General features: G+C 44.2%; 2 protein-coding genes across 18 annotated transcripts in view; one reads left to right on the forward strand and one right to left on the reverse strand.

Annotated features, from left to right (window-relative positions):
- The window catches only part of RMI1 (RecQ mediated genome instability 1), a 32,078-nt gene extending 18,717 nt beyond the window's left edge, over nucleotides 1-13,361 (reverse strand). The window contains exons 1-4 of one of the 6 annotated variants that reach the window (XM_077248966.1): nucleotides 13,225-13,356; nucleotides 10,245-10,381; nucleotides 4,792-5,118; nucleotides 3,748-4,713 (exon numbers count right to left, since the gene is read on the reverse strand). In XM_077248966.1, the coding sequence (XP_077105081.1) occupies nucleotides 3,843-4,713; nucleotides 4,792-5,118; nucleotides 10,245-10,381; nucleotides 13,225-13,227 (1,338 nt within the window). In that variant the 5' untranslated portion in view covers nucleotides 13,228-13,356 and the 3' untranslated portion in view covers nucleotides 3,748-3,842. Of the gene's footprint in view, nucleotides 1-3,747; nucleotides 4,714-4,791; nucleotides 5,119-10,244; nucleotides 10,382-10,548; nucleotides 10,790-12,852; nucleotides 12,936-13,224 lie in introns of those variants that run through there. The other 5 variants (XM_077248968.1, XM_077248963.1, XM_077248964.1 and 2 more) reach the window with 5 other exon arrangements.
- Nucleotides 12,560-24,075, forward strand: HNRNPK (heterogeneous nuclear ribonucleoprotein K). Of its 12 annotated transcripts, none has more exons than XM_077248974.1 (15): nucleotides 12,560-12,722; nucleotides 17,258-17,342; nucleotides 17,489-17,586; nucleotides 17,707-17,763; nucleotides 18,616-18,659; nucleotides 19,493-19,565; nucleotides 19,638-19,751; nucleotides 19,837-19,965; nucleotides 20,074-20,381; nucleotides 20,472-20,529; nucleotides 20,838-20,853; nucleotides 20,953-21,017; nucleotides 21,135-21,304; nucleotides 21,968-22,046; nucleotides 23,402-24,075. In XM_077248974.1, the coding sequence occupies exons 2-14, from the start codon at nucleotides 17,288-17,290 to the stop codon at nucleotides 22,005-22,007; spliced, it is 1,227 nt and encodes a 408-aa protein (XP_077105089.1). In that variant the 5' UTR covers nucleotides 12,560-12,722; nucleotides 17,258-17,287; the 3' UTR covers nucleotides 22,008-22,046; nucleotides 23,402-24,075. The 12 variants fall into 12 exon arrangements, with proteins under 12 accessions (XP_077105089.1, XP_077105095.1, XP_077105086.1 ...); XM_077248980.1 differs by having other exon boundaries at nucleotides 12,615-12,722; nucleotides 20,493-20,529; XM_077248971.1 differs by lacking the exon at nucleotides 12,560-12,722 and adding an exon at nucleotides 12,925-13,210.
- The last annotated feature ends 743 nt before the right edge of the window (nucleotides 24,076-24,818 follow it).

Genomic DNA, 24,818 nt, shown 5'->3' on the forward strand with positions numbered 1-24,818 from the left:
AGTTTATAACGCAGAGCCGTGAAAATAAAAAATCATTTTTCTTTCCTCAAAAATTATTTTTTATTTTCACAAAAGTAACAGGAGAAATTGGACCCAAAAAGTTGTTGTCCAGTTTGTCTCGAGTACGCTGACCATATGTGGGGGGGGGGGGGGGACCACTGTTTGGGCACACGTCAGGGCTCGGAAGGGAAGTAGTGACATTTTGGAATGCAGACTTTGATGGAATGGTCTGCGGGCGTCATGTTACGTTTGCAGAGCCTCTGATGTGCCTAAACAGTAGAAACCCCCCACAAGTGACCCCATTTTGGAAACTAGACCCCCCAAGGAACTTATCTAGATGTGTGGTGAGCACTTTGAACCCCCCAAGTGCTTCACAGAAGTTTATAACGCAGAGCCGTGCAAATAAGAAATCACTTTTCTTTCCTCAAAAATTATTTTTTAGCCCGCAATTTTTTATTTTCACAAGGGTAACAGGAGAAACTGGACCCCAAAAGTTGTTGTCCAGTTTGTCCTGAGTACGCTGATACCCCATATGTGGGGGGACCACTGTTTGGGCACACGTCAGGGCTCGGAAGGGAAGTAGTGACGTTTTGGAATGCAGACTGATGGAATGGTCTGCGAGCGTCATGTTACCTTTGCAGAGACCTGATGTGCCTAAACAGTAAAAAAAAAAAAAAACACAAGTGACCCCATTTTTGGAAACTAGACCCACCAAGGAACTTATCTAGATGTGTGGTGAGCACTTTGAACCCCCAAGTGCTTCACAGAAATTTATAAGGCAGAGCCGTGAAAATAAAAAATCAGTTTTTAGCCCCCATTTTGTTATTTTCCCAAGGGTAACAGGAGAAATTAGACCCCCAAAGTTGTGCAATTTTTCCTGAGTACGCTTATGCCCCATATGTTTGGGTAAACCACTGTTTGGGCGCACGTCGGGGCTCGGTAGGGAGGGAGCACCATTTGACTTTTTGAACCCAAGATTGGCTGGAATCAATGATGGCGCCATGTCGTGTTTGGAGATCACTGATGTGCCTAAACAGTGGAAACCCCTCAATTCTAACTCCAACACTAACCCCAACACACCCCTACCCTAATCCCAACCATAACCCTATCCACACCCCTAACCCTAATCCCAACTCTAGCCATAACCCTAATCACAACCCTAATCCCAACACACCCCTAACACTAATCCCAACCCTAACCACAAGCCTAACCCTAACCCCAACACACCCCTAACCCTAATCCTAACCCTATTTCCAACCCTAACCCTAATTCCAACCCTAACCCTAAGGCTATGTGCCCACGTTGTGGATTCGTGTACGGATTTTTTTGCAGTTTTTGAAAAATCCGGATTTACCGTGGATTTCCAGTGTTTTTTGTGCAGATTTCACCTGCGGATTCCTATTGAGGAACAGGTGTAAAACGCTGCGGAATCCGCACAAAGAATTGACATGCTGCGGAAAATACAACGCGTTTCCGCGCTGTATTTTCCGCACCATGGGCACAGGGGATTTGGTTTTCCATAGGTTTACATGGTACTGTAAATGTGATGGAAAACTGCTACGAATCCGCAGGGGCTAATCCGCTGCGGATCTGCAGCCAAATCTGCACCGTCCGCACATAGCCTAATTCTAACTGTAACCCTAATTGCAACCCTAGTTCTAACCTAACCCTAATTCTAACCCTAACCCTAGTTCTAAGCCTAACCCCAGTTCTAAGCCTAACCCTAGTGGAAAAATAAAAGTAAATATATTTTCTTTATTTTATCATTGTCCCTACCTATGGGGGTGATAAAGGGGGGCTTATTATTTTTTTTATTTTGATCACTGTGATAGGACCTATCACAGCGATAAAAATGTACCTGGAACGAATCTGCCAGCCGGCAGATTCGGCGGGCGCACTGCGTCCGCCATTTTGGAAGATGGCAGCGCCCATGGAGAAAACGGACGGACATTGGGAGGGATACCGGAGCTCGGTAAGTATGCAGGGGTGGGATCGGACCACGGGGGGGTGAGATGGGACTGCGAGGGGAGCGGACAGGAGGACAGAGGGGAGCAGAGGACAGCAGAAGACAGGCCGGAGGACGGGGCGGTGGATCGGTGGCAGTAGCAGATCGCAGTCTCCAGCCATGGGCGATGATATTGCAGCATCGGCCATGGCTGGATTGTAATATTTCACCAATTTTCATTGGTGAAATATTACAATTGCTCCGATTGACTGTTTCACTTTCAACAGCCAATCAGAGCAATCGTAGCCACGGGGGTGGGGGTGGGGCGAAGCCACCCCCCCTTGGCTGAAGTACCAATCCCCCTGTCCCTGCAGGTCGGGTGAAATTACAGTTAACCCTTTTACCCGGCCTGCAGGGACGCGATCATTCTGTGACAGCATATGCGTCACAGGTCAGATTGGCACCGACATTCATGACGCATACGCTGTGTCACAGGTCGGGAAGGGGTTAAACAAAAGCCTTTGTTGGTGATGACAGCTTCAAGATGCCTCCTGTATGAAAAAAATAGTTGCATGCATTGCTCAGGTGTGATTTTGGCCAACTGTTGGGCCATACTAGTAGCAGCTTTATTTTCTCTTTCTCTGGAACAAATTGAGTTTCCTTGGCTGTGTGTTTGGGATCATTGTCTTGCTGAAATATCCACCCTTGTTTCATCTTCATCATCCTAGTAGATGGCAGCACATATTTTATCAAGAATGTCTTGGCACATTTGTCCGTTCATCCTTCCTTCAATGATATGAAGTTTGCCAGTGCCGTCTGCTGAAAAACAGCCCCACACCATGATGTTCCCACTTCCAAACATTAGTATGGTGTTTTGGGGTGATATGCAGCACCTTTTGGCCTCCAAATATGGTGTATATTATGGCACCAAAGATTTCGATTTTGGTCTCATCTGACCAGACTATATTCTCCCAGTATTTCACAGGCTTGTCTAACTGTTCTTGAGCAAACGTTAAACGTGCTTGAACATGCTTTTTGTTCCGCAATGAAGTCTTGCGTAGTGAGCGTGCATACAGGCCATTGAGGTTGAGTGAATTAGTTTTCTTTGAAACAAATTGTGCCTTCTGATTCCCAGTCTTTATGCAGCTCTCTACAGGTGGTCATTGGCTGTTGGACAACTCTTCTGATAATTCTTTTCACTCCTGTCTGCAATCTTGCGGGAGCACCTGATCGAGGCCGGATTATGGTGAAATTATCTTCTTTCCGCTTCTGGATTATGGTCCCAACAATGCTCACTGGAACCTTCAGTAGTGTGGAAATACTTCTTTAACAAATGCCCTCAGTATGTTTTGCAACAATAAGGTTGAGAAGGTTTTGAGACAGCTCACTAGTTTTACCCATCATGAGAAGTTTCTTGTGTGGCACCTTCGTAATGAGACACCTTTTTATAGGTCATCAGTTGAACCAGGTGATATTATTTTTCACTAAGTGGCAGGAATGCTTTCTAATTACTGAGAGATTTCAGCTCGCGTCATGACTCTCCATAGCTTTTTGCACCTCTTTCTTCATGTGATCAATACTTTTTTCCTGTGTTATTTTTCACTATTACACATAATTTATGGACATCAATGGTTTTATTTCTTTGCATGTGTGGATTGGATGGGTTGTTACAGACATCTGGTGAGAATTTCATGTCAATAGCACCTTTAGAAATATATTAACTTAGAAAATTGTTGACGCATTCAATACTTTCACCCACTGTATAAAATATATAAGCACAAAAACTTAAGACCTGATAAGCGTAATATAAACAGTACCTGAACTTTATTGAGCAAGAAAACAAATTAAAAAAAACTCATTAAAGGATACACACGATTGTGGTTATATCTGGTACAGCTTAAATTTGCCAGGGAACTGCACCTTCAGGTGACATGAAGTAATCTGCAAACATGTCCCTCACCTGCAGTGCAGACATATCAGGCATTTCATTAACTCTTTCTGTGACTCTTTCCGTGGATGGCATGTTCTCCTTAACATCCACAGCCTCATGGAGACATAGATAATTATGTAGAATACAGCAGGCCTTTATGATGGATTCTACCACATTAACATCCAGCTGTAGTGCTCTCAGGAACACCCTCCATTTACTGCTCAGAATGCCAAATGTACAGTTAACATGGTGGCGCGCCCGGGAGAGTCTATTATTGTAGATACGTCTCCTAGTGTCAAGTCCTCGCTTAGGGAAGGGCCTCAGCACATTGTTGGTCACTGCAAAGGCTTCATCTGCCACAATGACAAATGGCACGGGCGATCCCATAGATCCAGGTAGAGGTCTGGGGTTGGGCAAGGACAAGTGAGCCGTCAGAATCTGCTGTCCATTCCTAGTTGCACTTAACATCTTAGCGTCTGTTGGGCTCCCATTAACCATGGTATGAACAGCTACAAAATGGTATCGACTGTCGACCAATGCCAGGAAAAGGACTGAAAAATATTTCTTAAGGTTGTATGATCTGGACCCTTTTTTTGGTGGCACCATGACCTGAATGTGCTTTCCACCCAAGGAGCCCACACAATTGGGAAATTGTGTGGTTGCTTCGAAATGGGAGGCAATGTCCAGCCAGGTCTCTGTAGTGGGAGTGGGCATTATGGTCGGTTGCAGTCTTTCCCAAATCAGGTTGCATGTTGCTCTAATGACTTCCGCAATGGTGATTTTGCAGAGTAAAAATTCTAAATGAAGGGACTCCAGAGAATTGCCCGTTGCCAGGAATCTGCAGAGCAGAAAATAAATATAGTTGTTTCTCTAAAATTTTAAAAGAAAAAAGAAAAACAATATAAACTGTAGTTACCGCAGGGTGACCAAAAGCTGTTCCTCAGGCTGTATGCTTTGCCTAGTGCTGGAATCCTGCTGGGTCAAACCAGAGCACAACTCCTCCAGAAGCTTGTCAAACGTCTGGGTTGAAATTCTACAGAACTGGGAGAACTTTTCAGGATTCCGTCTGAGGTCCTGGTATAGGGTAGCAGTGTGACACTTTGGACTCCTCTGGGACACAATGGGGTACACTGGAAGTGTGGAGGTCCTCTGTTCCTCCTCAAAGGCTCGCTGTCTCCTGAACCTTCTACTTATAAGCCATGCCAGGAGCACTCTATCTCTGCATGTCATAGATAAAGCCATCCTGTAATAAAAATGCAACTGCTATGGGCAACAGCAAAACTCAACAGCTGCAGCAAGCAACTGGCACTTGGCTATTGACCTCACATAGGGTTATCATAACTGTGTCTCAAGTACATGTCCAAAGATACTGATGAGCCAAGGGGTACATTTTGGCGTGATTAAAAAAAGGTTTCAGTCTCCTACTTCTTCCTACATAGCCTAGGACTATAGACAAAATCTTTATATAGCCCAAGAGCAAAGCTGTTTAAGGCTAGTTTCACACTAGCGTTTACCTGATCTGCGGCAGGCTGCGGACTTCCTCCGTGAAGCCCCGCCCTCGGTCGCACCTCCGCCGCTAGCTCCGCCTACTTCTGCATGCGGCCCGCATGCGACCTCCGTACCTATCTTTAACATTAGGTACGCAGGTCGTGCCGCTGTATGCGGATGCTGCCGCATGCGTCGTTTTGACGATGCGGCGACCAGCGTAGGACGCAGCCTGTAGCATTTTTTTTTTTTTCCGCATGGTCAAAACGACGCATGCGGCAGCATCTGCATACAGCGGCACGACCTGCGTACCTAATGTTAAAGATAGGTACGGAGGTCGCATGCGGGCCGCATGCAGAAGTAGGCGGAGCTAGCGGCGGAGGTGCGGCCGAGGGTGGGGCTTCACGGAGGAAGTCCGCAGCCTGCCGCAGATCAGGTAAACGCTAGTGTGAAACTAGCCTTAGACAGTAGATAAGCTAAAAATTGAATGGCTACCTCTAGGGACTTAAAATGAATTTCAGTCTACATTCCCTCTAAAAAGATATGGCTCATATCCCTCTGCCTTTTCTTATATGTAATTTCATGTGAGTTAACTACTACTTACTGCAACCACAAGTTACACCGCTGCTGTTGCCGAGAGCTCCATTTCGGCAACGCTACATCAGAGACCAGCAGGCATGGTTTTTTGGCTAGCTGCTTATGCAAGCCCCCTGACCAAGGCTAATCACAGTCTGGGTCTTATGCCATCCCTCTCTTTCACTTTGCACTGCCTGCCTGCACCTTCACAGCTTGTGTATAACCTGTCAAGGAGTACAGAATGAGAGATGGAGAAGCAGTGAGGGAAATGACAGGTCAAAGACCAGCTGTGAAAGTGCAGGCAGTGCAAAATGAAAGTGAGGGGTACATAAAGCTTGCACACAGATTGTGATAAGCCTTAGTCAGGTAGTGAACTTGCATAAGCAGCAAGAATGCAAGCCAGCCCTCTGATCTGATGTATCAGTCTAATTGAGTGAAATGGACAATGGTCAAACTGATGAAATGTTGGCGAACCACAAGTAAAAGGGAGTAATATATCACCACCATCTGGAAGGCAGATGTCACTGGGTTACCGCGACAGAGAGGAGCCAGAAGACCACAGAAGTCTGATTGCTCCTACTCCTGCGATGAATAGAAGCACTTCAACTTCTTATTAACCGGTGTATTTATTTTGGCAGTGCAGGGGTTAATCTGCTCTGCTGAGAGCCTTTAGCGACTCCCATCCCCTATATAATCTGGGTCCCGACTGACACACATTGTCAGAGCTAGCTTATGCTGCATGGCTGGTATGATAGTAGTTGGTGGTTTTTGGAGGAGGCGTTTGGTGGATTTATCTGTGACTGTTACTTGGTTTTGTGTGAATCTCCTTCCTTCTCCTACTTTGGTTCTACCCTATCCTCCATTCCCCGATGCATCCCTCTGTTATATGCGAGTGTACATTTGTATGTTTGGAATTTTTCGTTTCCCCTGTTCATGTTACCTTGTTCGTTGGTTGGTGTACTATGCTGCGCTGCTACTCTCCTCTTCCCTGGGTGGGGGAAATGTACAGACGGAGGGCGGATTCAGGAAATAAGGCAAGGTACATGGCACTGGCATCTTCACCTTCAGACGTAACCTGGGAAACAGGGCGAGCTAGGGCGCCCCCTAGAATTAGGGACAGGGAGGGAGCCCCTGGTCTGGGGTCACCTGTCAACAGAGTCGTGACAGCAGATGTACGTGTTTACAACTTTCTCCCAATAGAAATCTGCTAATTCATGAAAGATCGTTCCATTAAAAAAAAGAAAACAGTTTCCACACCTATTGCTCTACCTTCGTCTGTTGTCATTGGACATCTATGGCCAGTATAAATGACTAATACGGACTAAAAGGTGTATGGTTGTGTTGGTGCGAGGATTGTTCACTAGTCAAACATTCCCTGGTCGGTTGTTCAGCCATCAATCTGCTACCATCTAATGAATATGATCACCTTTACACTTATTTCAGGTAGCTATTGTGTTCTACTGTAGTAGAGGCAGTCACAATGAAAACTACATACTTTGCTAATATTTGTTAAAGGGCTTTTCTCAAACTCAATCGTCAGAAGGTCACTGCTCTCTAGCCTTCAGGGGTAGGGAAGTTGGCACTCGTGAAGATAGACAGTTTGAGCTGGAGGCACAGTGAGACACCGGTTTTAACTGTTCACCCAACCATGCTGCTAACAGAGGTCACATTGCCTCTCCAACATTCATGGAGCGCAAGGGCACGGACGCTTACCAGCCAGCAATAGCAAAGAGCTTACTAGGGCTGGGCTCAAACGTTAGGAGGCTGACCACCACTGATTGACTGCAGAGGTGGCCAGCAACCTAGACAACAATCAGTAAACTACCGAATTAAAAATCCCTACATTCTTAAGAATAACAAGTATATTGCAAAGTTATTAGCTTTTATAGGTACTTTGCAATTCTATTTATCATTTTGAGGTAACTCCTTTAGTGATGCTGCATTCTGCAGCAATGAAACTGGAGGGCAGTTGGCGAGAACTGTGCCTTATTTCAAGGTGCATGCCTCTTAATAAAACGACTGTACTTGGAATTGTATATCTGAATTTATGGCAACGGCTAAAAGCAGTCGTACTTAGTGTCTTTTCAAACATTTGATAAATATACGTTATAGGATTTCCCAAACCAAGCACAGCACCTTGTAGGTGACAAAGCTCAAAACAATGGTCCATTTAGGCCATAATTCATCAAAACCAATGATTTTCACACCGGTCTTGATGGAGGGGGTGCGGTGGAGTGGATTCATTAAAGTGGAAGATAAAGTATTTTAATGGTCATGCAATCATAAACTATATAGCTAACATCCAGTGTTATTTTTATCCTGACCGTACACCTGCTATCCAATGAGATGGTGGATCTGTTCCTTTGTGCTCCTACTCAATTGTTGGACGTTACAACACAGATCAGGGTGTGTGGCCTGCTCCTGGCTAGTAACAGCCAGCCCCCTGATATAGTCTCCTTCCATGCAGCCCAAATCAGGAGTCACCAGTCAAATCCATCCGAGTTTTTCCTACTGTCCTCCTCCTCTCTATTCGAGATCCATGCTTTCTAATTTTGCAGCTGCTTTATTATATAGTCATAGCTTCCTCCACTCTACTGGACACATCATAAAGAAGCTACAAACACAGGCTGCGATCCACTGCTGTACAAGCCATGACAGTGCATAGCATAGAACAAAGGTAGAAGGGATGGATCCCGAGGGGACAGTGCACAGATAGTGACCACACCTCGGCAGGGGCTGGGCATGCCTCCTGATCTCGGGCTGCATGGATGGAGATGTTATCAGGGGGGCTGGCTGTTATTAGTAGCCAGGAGCAGGCCACGCACACGGATATGTGATGTAACGTCCCAGAATAGAGGAGCAGATTTCCCATCACACTGAATTTCAGGTACTACCATGATTAAAAACACCACTATGGATGTTAGCTTTAGGCCATGTGCACACGTTCAGGAATTTTCGCGTTTTTTCGCATTTTTTCGCTATAAAAACGTGATAAAAACGCGAAAAAAACGCTAACCTATGCCTCCTATTATTTACAGTGTATTCCGCATTTTTTGTGCAAATGTTGCGATTTTTTCCGCGAAAAAATCGCATCGCGGAAAAAAAAGCAACATGTTCATTAAAAATGCAGAATTGCAGGGATTCTGCACACCTAGGAGTGCATTGATCTGCTTACTTCCCGCACGGGGCTGTGCACACCATGCGGGAAGTAAGCAGATTATGTGCGGTTGGTACCCAGGGTGGAGGAGAGGAGACTCTCCTCCACGGACTGGGCACCATATAATTGGTAAAAAATAAAAGAATTACAATAAAAAATAGTCCTATACTCACCTTCGATGTCTTCCCGCCTCTCAGGTGCATGCTGCCGCTTCGGTTCCTGTAGCTGGTGTGCGGTGAAGGACCTGCGATGACGTCACGGTCCTGTGATTGGTCGAGACCGGTCATGTGACCGCGACGTCATGGAAGGTCCTGCGCGCACACACCAGCTATACGGAACGGACGCCGCTGAGGTCTGCAGGCGAGTATAAGCATTTTTTTTATTTTATTATTTTTAAACATTCTATCTTTTACTATAGATGCTGCATAAGCAGCATCTATAGTAAAAAGTTGGTCACACTTGTCAAACAGTATGTTTGACAAGTGTGACCAACCGGTCAGTCAGTTTTCCAAGCGATGCTACAGATCGCTTGGAAAACTTTAGCATTCTGCAAGCTAATTACGCTTGCAGAATGCTAAAAAAAACGCGAAAAAAACGGAAAAAAAACGCAAAAAAAAAATGTGGATTTCTTGCAGAAAATTTCCGGTTTTCTTCAGGAAATTTCTGCAAGAAATCCGGACGTGTGCACATACCCTTATAGTTTATGAAGTCATATCCATTAAAATAAGTTTTATCTCCTGGGGTACCCCTTTAAGATGCGCACGCCTCTAAATTAATAAAGTAAGGTGGAACCCAATGTGCGCCTCACCTCACATCTTACTTTAGTCAGAGACTGGAGTAAGATTTGTGGTGTAAGAAACGCCACCACTCACCATGCATTTGACAGGGAGTCGCCACCTGCCGTCTCGCCCTAGCTTCATTCACTTTGTCTGAACTGGGCGAAAAAAAGCATAAACTCACATTGCGCAAAAATTCTGAGACTTTTCTAAGCGTCTTAGGACAGAATTCTGGTGTAAAATCAGTGATAAATCGGGCCTTATGGTCCAAACCTTTGCGCCACTTCCCAGAAATGGTTCTTTATTGAAATATACTGATGAGGTGCTGGGTGAACCCTTGGCATGGCTGAGAAGTTCATGCACCTTTCCAACTACCTCCATCCTCCTCTTACTCCTGAAAGTTCAGACCTGTCAGTCAAGAAGGGACGCAGATCAATGGAAGACAAGCCGGTGGTGGTGTATGCACAACGGACACCAGAGGCACTACTGAGCCTCACAGGTTTAGGGTCCGCCTAACAAGAAACAGTGATCCGTGCATTACTATTTAACCAGTGAGAAAAGATACAAACCGCAATAAACACCTAAAGCCTTAAAATGGGTTGTCCAAGAGCAAAATAGGTTTCTTTGGGGGTTTTTTAGGCGTGGATTCTTTGAAAATAATGACTGGAGACATACTCACCATGCAGGGCTCCTATGAATCCAGGGCCAACCACTCTGGAGGTCTGATACAGGTTCGGAAGTGGGGTCTGCTTCGTTTGGAAGTTGCAGAAGTGATTGTCTGCAGCAGTCAGGTGACTTAGAAGAGCACATCAGAGAAACATTTAATGATGTCCCATATACTCAAATGACACCATTAATTTAGATGAGAACCACTGTTTATGTATGTAGGGGCCTCCTGACCAACACGAGACAGATGCTATCTGAGGAAAAAAAAAACGGGGTTGTTGGGGCAAAGTGAAAAGTTCATGGGTGGCTTAGAGCAATAAAACAAATATATAAACTCAGTCACCCATCAGATGTTTAATGATGACGTACTGCTCAAAGTCACCTGACAGCTGCAGCCAACCACAGTCTGCATTGGTCCGGCAGCTAGGGGAATGGTGACATCGCTGCCTTCTGTCTATGGGCAGACTTCGAAGTGGCCTGCGCTGGATCCACCGGGGTAGGATCAAGTTTATTATATTTTACATATCCTTTCACCTGGCAAAGTTTTATTTTGCCCTGACAGCAACCCCTTTAAATTTCAAATCCCAAACCTTTTGTTTTCAAGGCCCTCTCCAGTCCGACCCGTGGACAGAGACCACTAAAGGGCTGAACTAGTAGCCCACTGGCCACATCATGCCCACGCCTGCTGTCACCACTATCTGTATCCTCAGGATTCAGATAGTAGTGACTACACCGGCTCCTCCTTCCACCAATCAACGTGTGCGACCGAGTCAGCAGACCCAATGATGTCACTTCATCACGTGAGATGTGCGGAGTCAGTACGATATGTGTATGTATGTGGGGGGCTTATACTGTATATAGGGGGCTCAAACTGAATATAGGGAGCTTAATATATATTGAGGCTATGTGGTTCGGCTCATTCTGTTTATAGGAGGCAAAGTATGTAAGGGGTCATAGTGTATATAGAGGACCATGTTGGGGCTCATACTGCATACAAGGGGGCTATGTGGGGGCTTATGCTGTATATAAGGGGGCAATAGGACTCAATGTATATAGGAGGCTGCGTGGGGGCTCATACAGCATAGGGGGGCTATGTGGGAGCTCATACTGCATTTAGACGGCTATGTGGGTACTCATACTCTATAAAAGAGGCCAAATATGTAAGGGCTCATCCTGTGTATAGGGGGCTATGTTGGGGCTTATACTGTATACAAGGAGGCTATGTGGGGGTTCATACTGTATACAAGGCAGCTGTGGAGATCATTGTATATAGGAGGCTGTGTGGGTACTCATCCTGTATATAGGGGGCTTGTACTGTACACAAGGAGGCTATGTGGGGGCTTATACTGCATACAAGGCGGCTATGTGGGGGATCATACTGTATACAAGGAGGCTATGTGGGGGCTCATACGGTCTATTGGAGGGTATGTGGTGGTCAATACTGTACATAGAGAGGCTATGTGGGGGCTCATAGTGTACTTAGGGAGCTATGTGGGAATCATACTGTATAGAGAGACTAAGGTTAAAACTGTATATAGACTACTCATACTGTATATACAAGGCTATGCAGTGCTCACTCTGTATATAGCAGTTATGTGACGGCTCAATGTATATAGGGAGGATATGTGGGGGCTCACACAGCATATACAGGGGTCTATGCAGGCTCATACAGTATATAGGGTCAGCATGGTGGCTCAGTGGTTAGCACTGTTGCTTTGCATTGCTGGGGTCCTGGGTTGAAATCCCACCTTGGACAACATCTGCAAGGAGTTTGTATGTTCTCCCCGTGTTTGTGTGGGTTTCCTCTGGGTTCTCCGGTTTCCTCCCACATTCCAAAGACATACGGATAGGGAATCTAGATTGTGAGCCCCATGGGGGACAGCGATATATGTAGAGCGCTGCGGAATATGATGGCGCTATATAGTGAGATAAATAGGGGAGGTCGGCATTTCTAATCCTGCTCAATATTCAGTGATACAATACAATGTACAATTATAATATTGAGCAGAATTAATTTCACGGTCACGTCACCCTCGGGAAACCGACGTGATTCCTCTGCCCACAGACAGGGGGCAGAGTAGAGGACATGCAGGCACGACCGGACGGAGTGAGCGTGCATGTGTACGGAAGGCGCGTTATCTCCCAGGGGAGCGGGCACAGGGAGAGCCGCATCTCTATCCCCACAAGGTTATGTATCTATCGGCCAATTGTGAGGCGATCTGCTCGTCTCTGAGCGCTCGGAGTAATGGCGGATAATCGCTGCCAGTAATGGCGGGGGACGCGCTCCCCTCATACACAGGGACCGCACAGCACTCACCCGCGGCTCACGCGGCGCCAGCAGAGCACACAATCACAGGGCCGCAGGCTGCGCGCGGAATATCGCGAGATTTCTCCCCTCCCCCACCTATTGTCTTGGCAACCGGCTCGTTGGACTGCGCTTTATAACATATGCAGTTCTGTATTGTTCCTGCGCTGCCATTAGCCACGCATACATTACACGGTGTGACGCCCGTTACCGGCCGCCGTGTCACCCAGTACTGCCAGTCCCTGAGCACACGACCCCCGCCGTGTGCGGCGTACGTGCGCCACATTACTAGGCGCCGCTTTCATTTTCTTCGTCTTGCCAGCATTTTCATCCAACCAAGCTTGCATCGCACAGTGCCCTGTTGGAAGAGGTAGGCGGGGTTACCATTGATCGGCTTCTTCCTCAGCCAATCCAGTCTGTTCGCTTAGTGAGCGTCCAATCGCAGTCGGAGAGCGGAGCTGCACACTTAGCAGGTCTGTAGGTTGCGCCCTGTGTGGTTTCGTCTTGTGCTTCGGCCGCGCTAGTGGAGGGAGCTCGGGAGCGGCGGAGGAGCGAGGTAAAGCGAGCCCGGCATGGGCGCAGTGTGGACGCAGGGCTCGCTATGGCGGCTCTGGACCGCGTTGTGAGGGCGGGGAAGAGGCTTATTAGAGACTGCGTCACTGTTAGCGGGGATAGTGGCCGGTAGTCTGACGCAGGGCGGCGGGTACGGAGTCGTGACCGGGCTTGGTATCACATATGCAGGCTTCGTGGCGGGGCGTTTTCCGTTGTCTGCACCGGGCCTGAGGTGACGTCATGGAGAGCGGTGCCGCCGTTACCGGGCATACTCAGCCCATCCCCCCCCCCCCCCCGTGCCGCCTTTATATACTCGGCCGCGGGCTTCTGACGGTTTATAGTGCGGTCGGGTGGACTGGGGCAGGAGGGCTGTGACGGGCAGAATTAGGCGGGCTTTGTGTGGCTCGCAGCCGCCATGCTGTCTGCCCGTCTTCTCTCACTCACAAAATGGCTGTTGGCGGAAGCTTGCGGCCGAGGGGCGGGGCCGCTGTGGCCGGTGTCCTGAAGACAAAGGCGGGAGCGGAGCGGCGTGCTTTGTCCCCGCCGGCCTGATGCCGCGTGTGGGGGCCTCGCCTTTGTCTCGGTGGGTCTCATCCACGCGATGTACTCGGGTCACATGACCTCCCCTAGGAGCCCTTCTTTCTCCTATGACTGCTCGTCCGAGCTGGAAGGCCCCGCGCTTGTTCGTCCATAGGTCCTGATTCCCCCTTACATGTCTGAGCGCACATAGCCCCAATATAACACAGCACCAGGATGATCCGCCATACAGACTCTGCAGGCACGGCTCCACTCTGGGGATAATGTGCTGCTACCATCGTGCTCTACAGCAGGCTTGTATAGAGCCGAGTGGCACATGCTCCACCTCTGCTGCATTCATTCTATGGGATTGGCTGCAGAAAGCAGATTACTGAGCAGTACTTGTGTGTTTCCAGGACTTCACCACTGACTTCCATGGGTCCAGAGCCCTGTTATTGGGGTCCTGGTGTTCAGCAATAAGCAATTGCTATTTTGTGACGAACCTTTTAACATGCAGCCCTGACCGTAGGCTTTAACATGCAGCCCTGACCGTAGGCTTTAACATGCAGCCCTGACCGTAGGCTTTAACATGCAGCCCTGACCGTAGGCTTTAACATGCAGCCCTGACCGTAGGCTTTAACATGCAGCCCTGACCGTAGGCTTTAACATGCAGCCCTGACCGTAGGCTTTAACATGCAGCCCTGACCGTAGGCTTTAACATGCAGCCCTGACCGTAGGCTTTAACATGCAGCCCTGACCGTAGGCTTTAACATGCAGCCCTGACCGTAGGCTTTAACATGCAGCCCTGACCGTAGGCTTTAACATGCAGCCCTGACCGTAGGCTTTAACATGCAGCCCTGACCGTAGGCTTTAACATGCAGCCCTGACCGTAGGCTTTAACATGCAGCCCTGACCGTAGGCTTTAACATGCAGCCCTGACCGTAGGCTTTAACATGCAGCCCTGACCGTAGGCTTTAACATGCAGCCCTGACCGTAGGCTTTAACATGCAGCCCTGACCGTAGGCTTTAACATGCAGCCCTGACCGTAGGCTTTAACATGCAGCCCTGACCGTAGGCTTTAACATGCAGCCCTGACCGTAGGCTTTAACATGCAGCCCTGACCGTAGGCTTTAACATGCAGCCCTGACCGTAGGCTTTAACATGCAGCCCTGACCGTAGGCTTTATTCTTGGGACGTTTAAAATACATACTATGAATATGGACCACACGCTCCGAAACGTGTACGCGAGTTACAGGTCAATGTATTTTAAATGCGCCAGGTGTAAAAATGGCCACAGATGTCTATTTTACTTGTATAGCGCCATTAATTCCTCAGCGCTTTACATACATCATCGGAACTATCCCCATTGGGGATCACAATCTAGATTCCTATCAGTATGTCTTTAAAGTGCTTGAGGAAACCAGAGAGCCCAATGCAAACACAGGCAGAGAATAGACTCCTTGCAGATGTTGTCCTTGGTGGGATATGAGTCCAGCGCAGCTAGTGATGAGTGAACGTTCTCGGATAAGCTGTTATCTGAGCATGCTCTGGTGCTGAGTGACTTTGGCGTACTCAAATAGAATATTTGAGTTCCGACTGTCGAACAGCTGCGAGACATGCAGCCGAGGGAACTTGAACATACTATTCGAGCATGCCAGTCACTCAGTACCAGAGCATGCTCAGATAACAGCTTATCTGAGGATGTTCACTCATCACTAGTACTAACCACTGAGCCACCGTGCTGCCCTGATCATGTTAGTGAGACTGCCTGAGCATCTAATGTATATGGTGGTTGTTTGGTCTCTACCCCATCTGGTGAAGTGTTGGGGCGTATTAGATGGATTTTAAAGGGAACCTGTCACCCCCAAAATCGAGGGTGAGCTAAGCCCACCGGCATCAGGGGCTTATCTACAGCATCCTGTAATGCTGTAGATAAGCCCCCGATGTAACCTGAAAGATGAGAAAAAGAGGTTAGATTACTCGCCCAGGGGCGGTCCGGTTCTGGTCCGATGGGCGTCGCAGTCCTGGGCCTCCCATCTTCTTACGATGTCCTCTTGTGCTGCGACTCTGGCGTACTTTGTCTGCCCTGTTGAGGGCAGAGCAAAGTACGCCGGAGCCGCAGCGTGAAGACAAGAAGAGGACGTCATCCTAAGAAGATGGGAGGCCCCGGACCGCAACGCCCATCGGATCGGACCGCGCCCCCCCAGGTGAGTATAATCTAACCTCTTTCTCATCTTTCAGGATACATCGGGGGACTTATCTACAGCATTACTGAATGCTGTAGATAAGCCCCTGATGCCGGTGGGCTTAACTCCCCTTCGAATTTGGGGGCGACAGGTTCCCTTTAACATTTCTTTTACTATATAGTGGCATTAGTTTTAAAATGTTTTTTTTAGACATTATGGTCAATGTCCCCTTTGAGCCTAGCAATTTTAAATTCCCAATGTGGAAGGAAAGAAAACCCATGCAATCACAGGGAGAACATACACACTCCTGGCGAATGTTATTGTTGATAGGATTTGCACTCGGGGACCCCAGCTCTTAAAGGACACAGTGCTAGCTACCTTGCTGCTATATCTGATTCTTTGGTTCCCAAGAGAGATGGGAGGTGTCTTGCAGCAACCCTTTCCCTATTGAGAACACATGCACATTGGGCTGAGCCAAGCCTTGTGAGCTGAAAGGAATAGTTTTCTAAGTCTTATGGGCAAACAATCGCTGGATCTTTCTAATTTCAGATCATGTTGGCACCTTTTTTTATAAGCAAGCAACTTATAGGTTCACAACTGTGTTAAGTTCTTCTAGGTTCTCAGTCATGTTAGCAGTTTTTTTTATCCTCTTCAAGAGTACCAGCCATGTTTGCCGATCTTGTTGTATAGGCAGCTTCCATGTTTTCCGCCATGTTAGCAGCTCTTGTATAGATGGCGGCTTCTAGATTCTCCATCATGTTCGCATGTTCTTGTTGTATAAGCAGCGTCTTCTAGGCTTGCCACTATGTTGTTAACAATACTTCTAGGTTCTCACAATGTTGCTAGCAGCTCTTCTTCTAGGTTCCCTGCTATGTTAGTTGCTCTTGTATAGGCAGCTTCCTCTAGGCTCACTGTGCCCTTCTGATCATTGGTGTGGCGCCGATTTGCAAGTCTGACTACTGCAGCCAATGACTGGTTTTGTTCAGGCAGGCTCTCATAGGTCAGTGTGCTAGAGAGGAGTCATCACTTTGTCCCTCCTCCTACCATTCCTGTCTTATAACCTGCATGGCCTGCGTTGGCTTTTCTTGCCTTGATCAGCAGCAGTATGCCTGTTACCTGGACCTCAATGATGATCTTGTCTTTTGACTGTTGTCTCTACACAGATAGCTGCCACCACCTTATTAGTCTATTGAATGAAGATGGAGACAGAGCAGGAAGAGGTTGAATTCACTAACACAGAGACCAACGGTAAGAGGCTTCCTTGCACTGTGTTGCCCCTTTTGTATTTTTGAAGTGGTAGCTGCTTGATTTATTAAAATCTTTGTATGTTATCTACATGTGCTAGATAAAGATGTCAGTTGCGTGCTGATTCTAATCAAATTGAATTTATGTAGGAAAACGTCCAGCAGAAGACATGGAGGAAGAACAGGCTTTCAAGAGATCCCGAAACACAGATATGATGGTTGAATTGCGTATTCTGCTCCAGAGTAAAGTAGGTTCACTGTCCAGCAGACTGCCAGACAATTTCTTATGCAGATGTACCTCCTGCTGTAAGACTTGGGTGCTCACTGTTGTAGCAGTCTCTAATGTCTTGTATTTCCTGTCTCTTCAGAATGCTGGCGCAGTTATTGGAAAAGGAGGAAAAAATATAAAAGCACTTCGGACAGACGTGAGTGTTTTTAAAGCAAATCCCCGATCGAGCTTCTGTTTTTTAATAATGTTAGGGTATATACAACATCCAGGCAGTCTATTTTAGGCTTGTGGAGGGGTATTAGAAACAGTAGATTTTGGACACTTGGCTATAGAATGTGTAGTTTTCAGCATGATTAGTATAGCTTAATGTAAAATTTTCTGTAGATTAATAACATAAATTTAATGGTTCGTACAGTGCCTAAGTGGGTTGACTCGTGATTAGACATTTGCATAATACTACTGGTGCCTTCATCAAGCTGACCTGGCACCATGTGCCTTACACTTTTTTTTTTTTTTTTCTCACAATTCACCTTCCAAGTGAAATTTTAAGTGGAGTACTTTCACTTGTATATTTTCCCTTAGCTAATTTTTGCATTGATCCGAGAGCTGTTTCCAGTCTGCTCAGATCCTTCATATTATGAGGGAATGTGTCTATACCCACGAGTCAGCCTGCTACTGTTGTTTAATGTCAGATTACCTACCTTAGAATTGAATTGTAGTCAGCATTTAGAAGTTAATATGCCTTAATACCATTACTTTAATTGAAAATTGAGTCCAGTTTGTATTAAATTAAAATGTATTGCTTTTCCCCCCCTTTTCCCTCTCCTTGTTTTTTTTTGGCCACCTATCTCCGTTGCCCATGTACTGGATCGTCTTACCCCTGCGTTGCCCATCATGATGGCCCATCTACCCCTGAACGCCCATGTGAAAACCCTGGTTGGCTATGCCCAAAAATGTGCTCGTTGCCCAACGTGCATTATTCCTGACATCTTCCGATTGAATGCCCATGCCCAATGCCAACATCCACGAACGCCAATGACCAATGCAGTACAATTCCAGTGTTTCAGTCCCAGACAGCAGTGGCCCCGAGCGGTATGTCCCAAAAGTTTATGCCTCACTGCCTGATTAGAAAGAGAAATGTGTTATAACCTGCCTTTTAATATGATTAGTTCCCCTACATAGTGTTATTTTTCTGTCTTGTTTTCCCATTGATTATTTATTTATATATATATATTTTTTGTATTTCCTTTCATCTTTTTTCGCTGATCTTCTTTACATAAGTTAGTCTTTGGAGCCACAAATTTCCATGTACAAGGGAGCAAACATCGCTTCAAGAGTTGCATATTTCCACACTGTACAGTTGTTTTCTGAGTGGTTTCTGTCTGTGGCCCGCCTGATTCCTGCAGCATTGCTTGTTTCATTGTCTTCTATTCCTTTCCTAATTAGGCGCTAACTCTTAATCACTTTCACTTCACGTTTCTGTTGCTTATTGTCATTTTAATTTTTTTTCTCTCCAACGCTCATTGATATTTCCAGTTTTCTGAAGGTGTTTCATCTTTAAGTATCCACCAATTGCATTTTCCAACTCTCCCTGTAGTTTGCCAGTTTCATTCAGATAGTGAGGGTGTCCTGAATTAGTGGTGACGGGGAATGTGATCGTTCACTTGTTTCCAGTTCTGTGCCTCTTTTATGCCCGCTTTATCTAAATCCTTCCAGAATCCCTTTCCCTCACCAGCATCTAAACGTTTACTGCCCAGTCACATTCAACTGAAGGAAATTTAAAAAAAAAAAGGAAATAAAAGCACATGTGCATGTGTACATCTTTAAATAGCAGTTATATGTTCATCTTAGCATCCTTATCTCACTATAGATGTGAAAGATATACTAATATCTTGTTTTTTTCCTATGTCGTGTCTGTCATGCAGTATTTTAAGTATCAGTGCAGACATTGAAACAATTGGTGAAATCCTGAAGAAAATCATTCCTACGTTAGAAGAGGTATGTCTGGCCTTTTAGTTCTAATAATAACTTATCATAGAAATTTTAGTAAAATTGTTCCATTCTTTGTAGTATCAGCACTATAAGGGAAATGACTTTGACTGTGAGTTGAGGCTCCTTATCCACCAGTCCCTGGCAGGAGGCATTATTGGTGTCAAAGGTGCAAAGATCAAGGAACTTCGAGAGGTATATAGCAGCTTTTTGTGGTGGTGGTTGTGTGTAGGTGTATTTTTGTCTTTTCTACACTCACTCCACGAGTTGACTTTTCCAGAACACACAGACTACAATTAAGCTATTCCAGGAGTGTTGCCCCCATTCTACAGATCGTGTTGTGCTTATTGGAGGAAAACCAGATAGAGTGGTTGAGTGCATCAAAGTCATCCTCGACCTCATATCTGAGGTATGCATAACTTGTTTATGGGCGGTGGTTTTTTTTTTTTTTTATTTAAATTTTTTGAATAACTTGTCTTTAGTTTGCTTCTTAATCTAATATATCATACTTTTTCAGTCTCCAATCAAAGGCAGAGCACAACCCTATGATCCCAACTTCTATGATGAAACATATGATTATGGTGGCTTCACTATGATGTTTGATGACAGACGAGGGCGTCCTATGGGTTTCCCCATGCATGCTAGAGGTGGTTTTGATCGGATGCCTCCAGGAGTGGGTGGCCGTCCAATGCCTCAGTCAAGAAGAGATTATGATGATATGAGCCCAAGGAGGGGGCCTCTCCCACCTCCTCCGGGTCGTGGAGGTAGAGGTGGCAGTAGAGCTCGCAATCTTCCACTTCCACCACCCCCACCACCAAGAGGAGGGTAAGAATCTTACATTGTTGGCATTGTACTGCTGTTTTTGGACTGTGATTTCCATGGCTGCCTACTGACATCTGCTTTGTTTATACTTAGAACTTTTGATTTTAATTCTAGTGATCGTCGAGGGAGACCTGACCATTATGATGGGATGGTAGGTGTCTGGTATATTTTGTCTCTTAATTTTTGCAAGTTTTGGAGGTTTGGGGTTCTCTCTTAGTTTACTCTGTTTTGCCTAACATTTGTTACATTTCTTTCTAGGTTTTGTAGATCTATATATCTCATTTAGTTATTTTTAAAAAAATCTTTTAGTAAGATTTTTTTTTTTTCTATTTACTACATGTGGACAAACATAAAATTCTAATTGTATTACTGCATGAGAGTAATCAGTCGGACATGTTTTAAGAGATTTACAACTGGCTTGATTTTGTAAATGACCTGATTTCTGTTCTTCTTCCCTAGGGTGGCTCTGGATATGGTAAGTGTCATTGGTTTTCCACCCTCACACTCAATCCTTTGTATTGCTCACATGTTTTGTGTGGGTACCATCATTAACAATTGTATTTTTTGTTTCAAGGTCGGGGTTCTTATGGAGATATAGGGGGCCCTGTCATAACTACTCAAGTCACTATTCCAAAAGATGTAAGTATTCACTATTTAATATTGTAAATCTTTATAATATTACCACACTTAATTGTCACATCTGTTTTAGATTATAAGTACTTAGTATTCTTTTTGTATTTTTATTTTTTTTTTTAGTTGGCAGGCTCTATCATTGGAAAGGGAGGTCAAAGGATCAAACAAATTCGCCATGAATCGGGTGCATCTATCAAAATTGATGAACCTTTGGAAGGGTCAGATGATCGAATCATCACAATTATAGGCACCCAAGACCAGATACAGAATGCACAATATTTGCTTCAGAACAGGCAAGTAGTTGGCACTTTATCATGCATGGGTCTAAGACTAAACTCTTACAAAGGTGTCTGTAAGCTGTGTACTATCTTAACTCCTTTTTTCCCCCTTTTCAGATTTTCTGGATTTCATTTTCTTTCTCTTTTAAATATATTACTAAAAATTAAGATGCTTTAAAACTAATTCTGCTTAACGAAATTAACAGCTCAACTCTGTCGTGAAACGACTGCAAACTATTTGTAAAAAAGGAACATTTTGTATTAATGTGCCTGTAGATATATTAGAAGAAATCAGTGGATGTTGGTTTAGTTCTGTGTGGAAGACTAGTGATTTTGTTGTTTTTAGATAACAGCATTGACAACAAATCGCGGTCTGCCATATGGCACAGACCATGCCTCTACAGGACAAGTTACAGTCGTTTTGATTGGATCCTGTAATGCAGCGTTTCACATCTTTTCTATTTACTAACCACTACTTTTAATTTTTCCTTTTAATCTGCCTAGCTGTAGCATGTTTTGGGTTATTTGCTTCCTAATTATCACTAACCTGCAGATTAATCATGCCTTTTTATTAACTTGTGTGCTAGCCTTGTTTTCTCTTTGAGTTGATAACGTCTTTTATTTCTGTAAGGTTTATGCGCTTACAGGTTCTAATGCGAGATTTTCTTTTTTTTATAGTGTGAAGCAGTATTCTGAAGATTATGCTTATGGGTTTTGACTTCTAAACATTGAGAGGCACATGCTCAAGGGTTCTAATGTAAGGTTCTCTTTTTTTATAGTGTGAAGCAGTATTCTGGCAAGTTTTTCTAAGACTAGTGAAGAATGAAGGAATCCTGCATCTTTTTCTTTTCTTTATCTTCGCTTCTGATTAAAAAAACAAACAAAAAAAATAATAAAAACGTTCCTCTGCTTCATAGGTGTAATACATTAAGATGTAGAAAGTAACTGGTGGTTTATATTTATTGATCTAGCGCCTTACCATGAAAGGTGTTCTACATAGCAGTGCAGTTTGGGATCAGATGCAGAATGAGTGGTGTACTTTTTAAAAGAACTTTTCATTGTTATATTAAACTTGTGGGTGGTTTACATGTTTCTATATATGTCGAGGAAGGGCAATGGTTACCACTATCTACCATGAGCAGTTGAAATTACTTAATGTAGTGAGCTGTGGGGTTCGTTACAGTTATTTACTATTTGTAGTCATTATATTGATTTCCCTAATTGTGACTTTCCCCACTTTTTTTTTTTTTTTTTTTTTTTTAAAGTTTAGTGTTTTGTTTTTTTAAGTTAAATAAAGCACAAATGGCATTTTTGGTTTCTTTTTCCAGGACACTCTAACAGACCACATTAATGATGAAGAGGAAAGTGTACAGTGAGCAGTGATGAAATTTAGTTCTCCTTTGCACTTGATCTTGTTTTACAATTATTTCTATTATCACAATAAAAACTTTTAAGGAAACTATGTTCCATGTTGTGTTTTACCAAATGTTTTCAAATCTAAATGGGTATTTAAGTCAGTACTTGATTGGAAAATTGGTCATAAAGCAGACTTTATGTATTCATTTAACATTTTTTCTCAGATTGTAGTACATTTTTCTTTTTTTTTTTTATTCTTTTTTATAGTGAACGCTAGCTTTTTTTCACATTATTTCCTCGACTATTGTCTATAGTTTACAATCCTAAAATTTTATCTCCCCATTTGGATTTGAATAATTAGCTGAGCTTATTGTTTTTTTTCACAAGTGCGAGTAGCTCTTTTTTTTGCCACTGCCCCGGTACAGCTTTCATCTTTGGAGAGTATGCACGATACAAGCGATCACGTAAGGATTAGTAGAAGACAGCTAGTTTTAGTTAATAGTTTAGCTTACAAAGCTAGAACTGAGGTTTGCTTTATTCTTCAGAGTTAGCAGTAGTGGTTAATCTGACATGGTTTTTCTGGCAATCTGCATGAGAACAGCAGTGTGATAATGTTACACTTTGAAGGGTTTGCCTCATTATCGGTAACTGCACAGTAGAGATTGTCTAAGTTCTTTATGTCCTGCTTGGGTTCAGCCAGCTGCTATGTTTTTACTGTTTTATATATGAGGAACAAAATGTGAATTTCTTTTTCAGGCATAAGTGGATTCCAAAATATTTTGTTTAGGACAGCTCCAATGAGAAAAACAAACAAAACCTGGAATGCTTTCTTCCCCCATTGTTTCGTTGCTTTTGGATTACAAACCAAGATCTGGATCACCGGATGCATTTATTAGTAGCCAGCAGCACACAGCGAAGAATACCCCACCTCCAAGAGAATTGTACAGGATTAGTAAAGATGAATGAATATATCTGCTTTCTGTTTTAAAATAATTTTTTTCCTTTTTATTTTCTAAATTCAGTTATTACATGGAGAATAAAACTCCTCTTAAGCATGTCTGTGCAAATCCTATTGGGATAATTGTTAATATTTGAAAAACTGATAAGTTTGGTTTTTTCAGTTTTATTTTTCTTGTTTATTCTAATTGTCCTAATTTCAAGGCTGTTTTCTTTTATCTGCAGTGTCTGTTTAGAATTGGGGGATTGTGTTCACTGTAACAATGTGCCGATTGTACACATTGCTGTTTTTATCACTTTTACATTGGTATGTTGTAACTGAAGTTAGTCTCTTGTGTTTGTGTATTGAGATGACCAGCTGTGCGCTCAGTTTTTGTCAATAATTAAAGTTTAAAGGATTTTTTTTTCATTCTTTAGATGTAGCTAATTGAGTAGTGAAACTTTTATTTAACTAAACAAACATTTGAAATAGCCATTGTCTTTTGCAATTTTTCGAGAGTTGGAGATGTCGTACTAGCCAATTATAGATGTAGGCTTTACTTAGAAGTTAACCTGGGTGCTTATTTCATCACTTGTTAGGTTCCCATTTATTTGGTATGCAAATAAAAGATTTTGCATTTGTACCAATCTTTCATGGCAACTGAAAAGAAATGATTTAGCAAATGCTAAATACCTCACATCAGAAACTGTAAGGCATTACCTGCATATTTTGGGATGTTCGTATTTAGCAGAGTAGATCCTTGTGTCATTTGTAGAATTCTCCCTCCCTCCTTAGTAGCCTTATTCTTCAATTAACAATTTGCTATTAAAGGGAACCCGTTACTAAGGAAATGAAGTAAAATCTGCAGGCAGCGTATTCCAGAGCCGGGAGAGCAGAGTACATTGACTTGGGTTCTGTGAGAAGACTCTGTATAATATAACTGGATTTTAATCCTGTACACCTGCTGTTTTTGGACCACTGAGCGGATCAGTGACTGACTGCTTTCTTCGTAGACATATTTAGAGATAGCTGTCAGTCACTAATCAGCCCGCTTGCTGGATGTATCTATTGAGCACCTGCTGCTCTAGAGCATAATGCCTGCAGATTGGACTGGTTGACAGGTTACATAAGTTGAAAAGACCTAGGTACAGTTCAACCTTAGGTTTCTTTTAAATATGTTGTGCACAATTGGGTAAGTAGTAGAAAAGGTGTGAATTTATTTGCAAGACCTGGTCT

Source organism: Ranitomeya variabilis, chromosome 1 (genome assembly GCF_051348905.1).
Source record: "Ranitomeya variabilis isolate aRanVar5 chromosome 1, aRanVar5.hap1, whole genome shotgun sequence".
Lineage (NCBI taxonomy): Eukaryota > Metazoa > Chordata > Amphibia > Anura > Dendrobatidae > Ranitomeya > Ranitomeya variabilis.

What these genes read in the sequence shown, in the direction of transcription:
- HNRNPK (XM_077248974.1), top strand. Translation starts at nt 17,288, where the DNA reads ATGAAGATGGAGACAGAGCAGGAAGAGGTTGAATTCACTAACACAGAG. An exon ending in GACAGCAGTGGCCCCGAGCG is followed by an intron (nt 18,660 to 19,492) that starts GTATGTCCCAAA and finishes TCTGTCATGCAG; the next exon opens with TATTTTAAGTATCAGTGCAG. An exon ending in CCCCCACCACCAAGAGGAGG is followed by an intron (nt 20,382 to 20,471) that starts GTAAGAATCTTA and finishes GTTTATACTTAG; the next exon opens with AACTTTTGATTTTAATTCTA.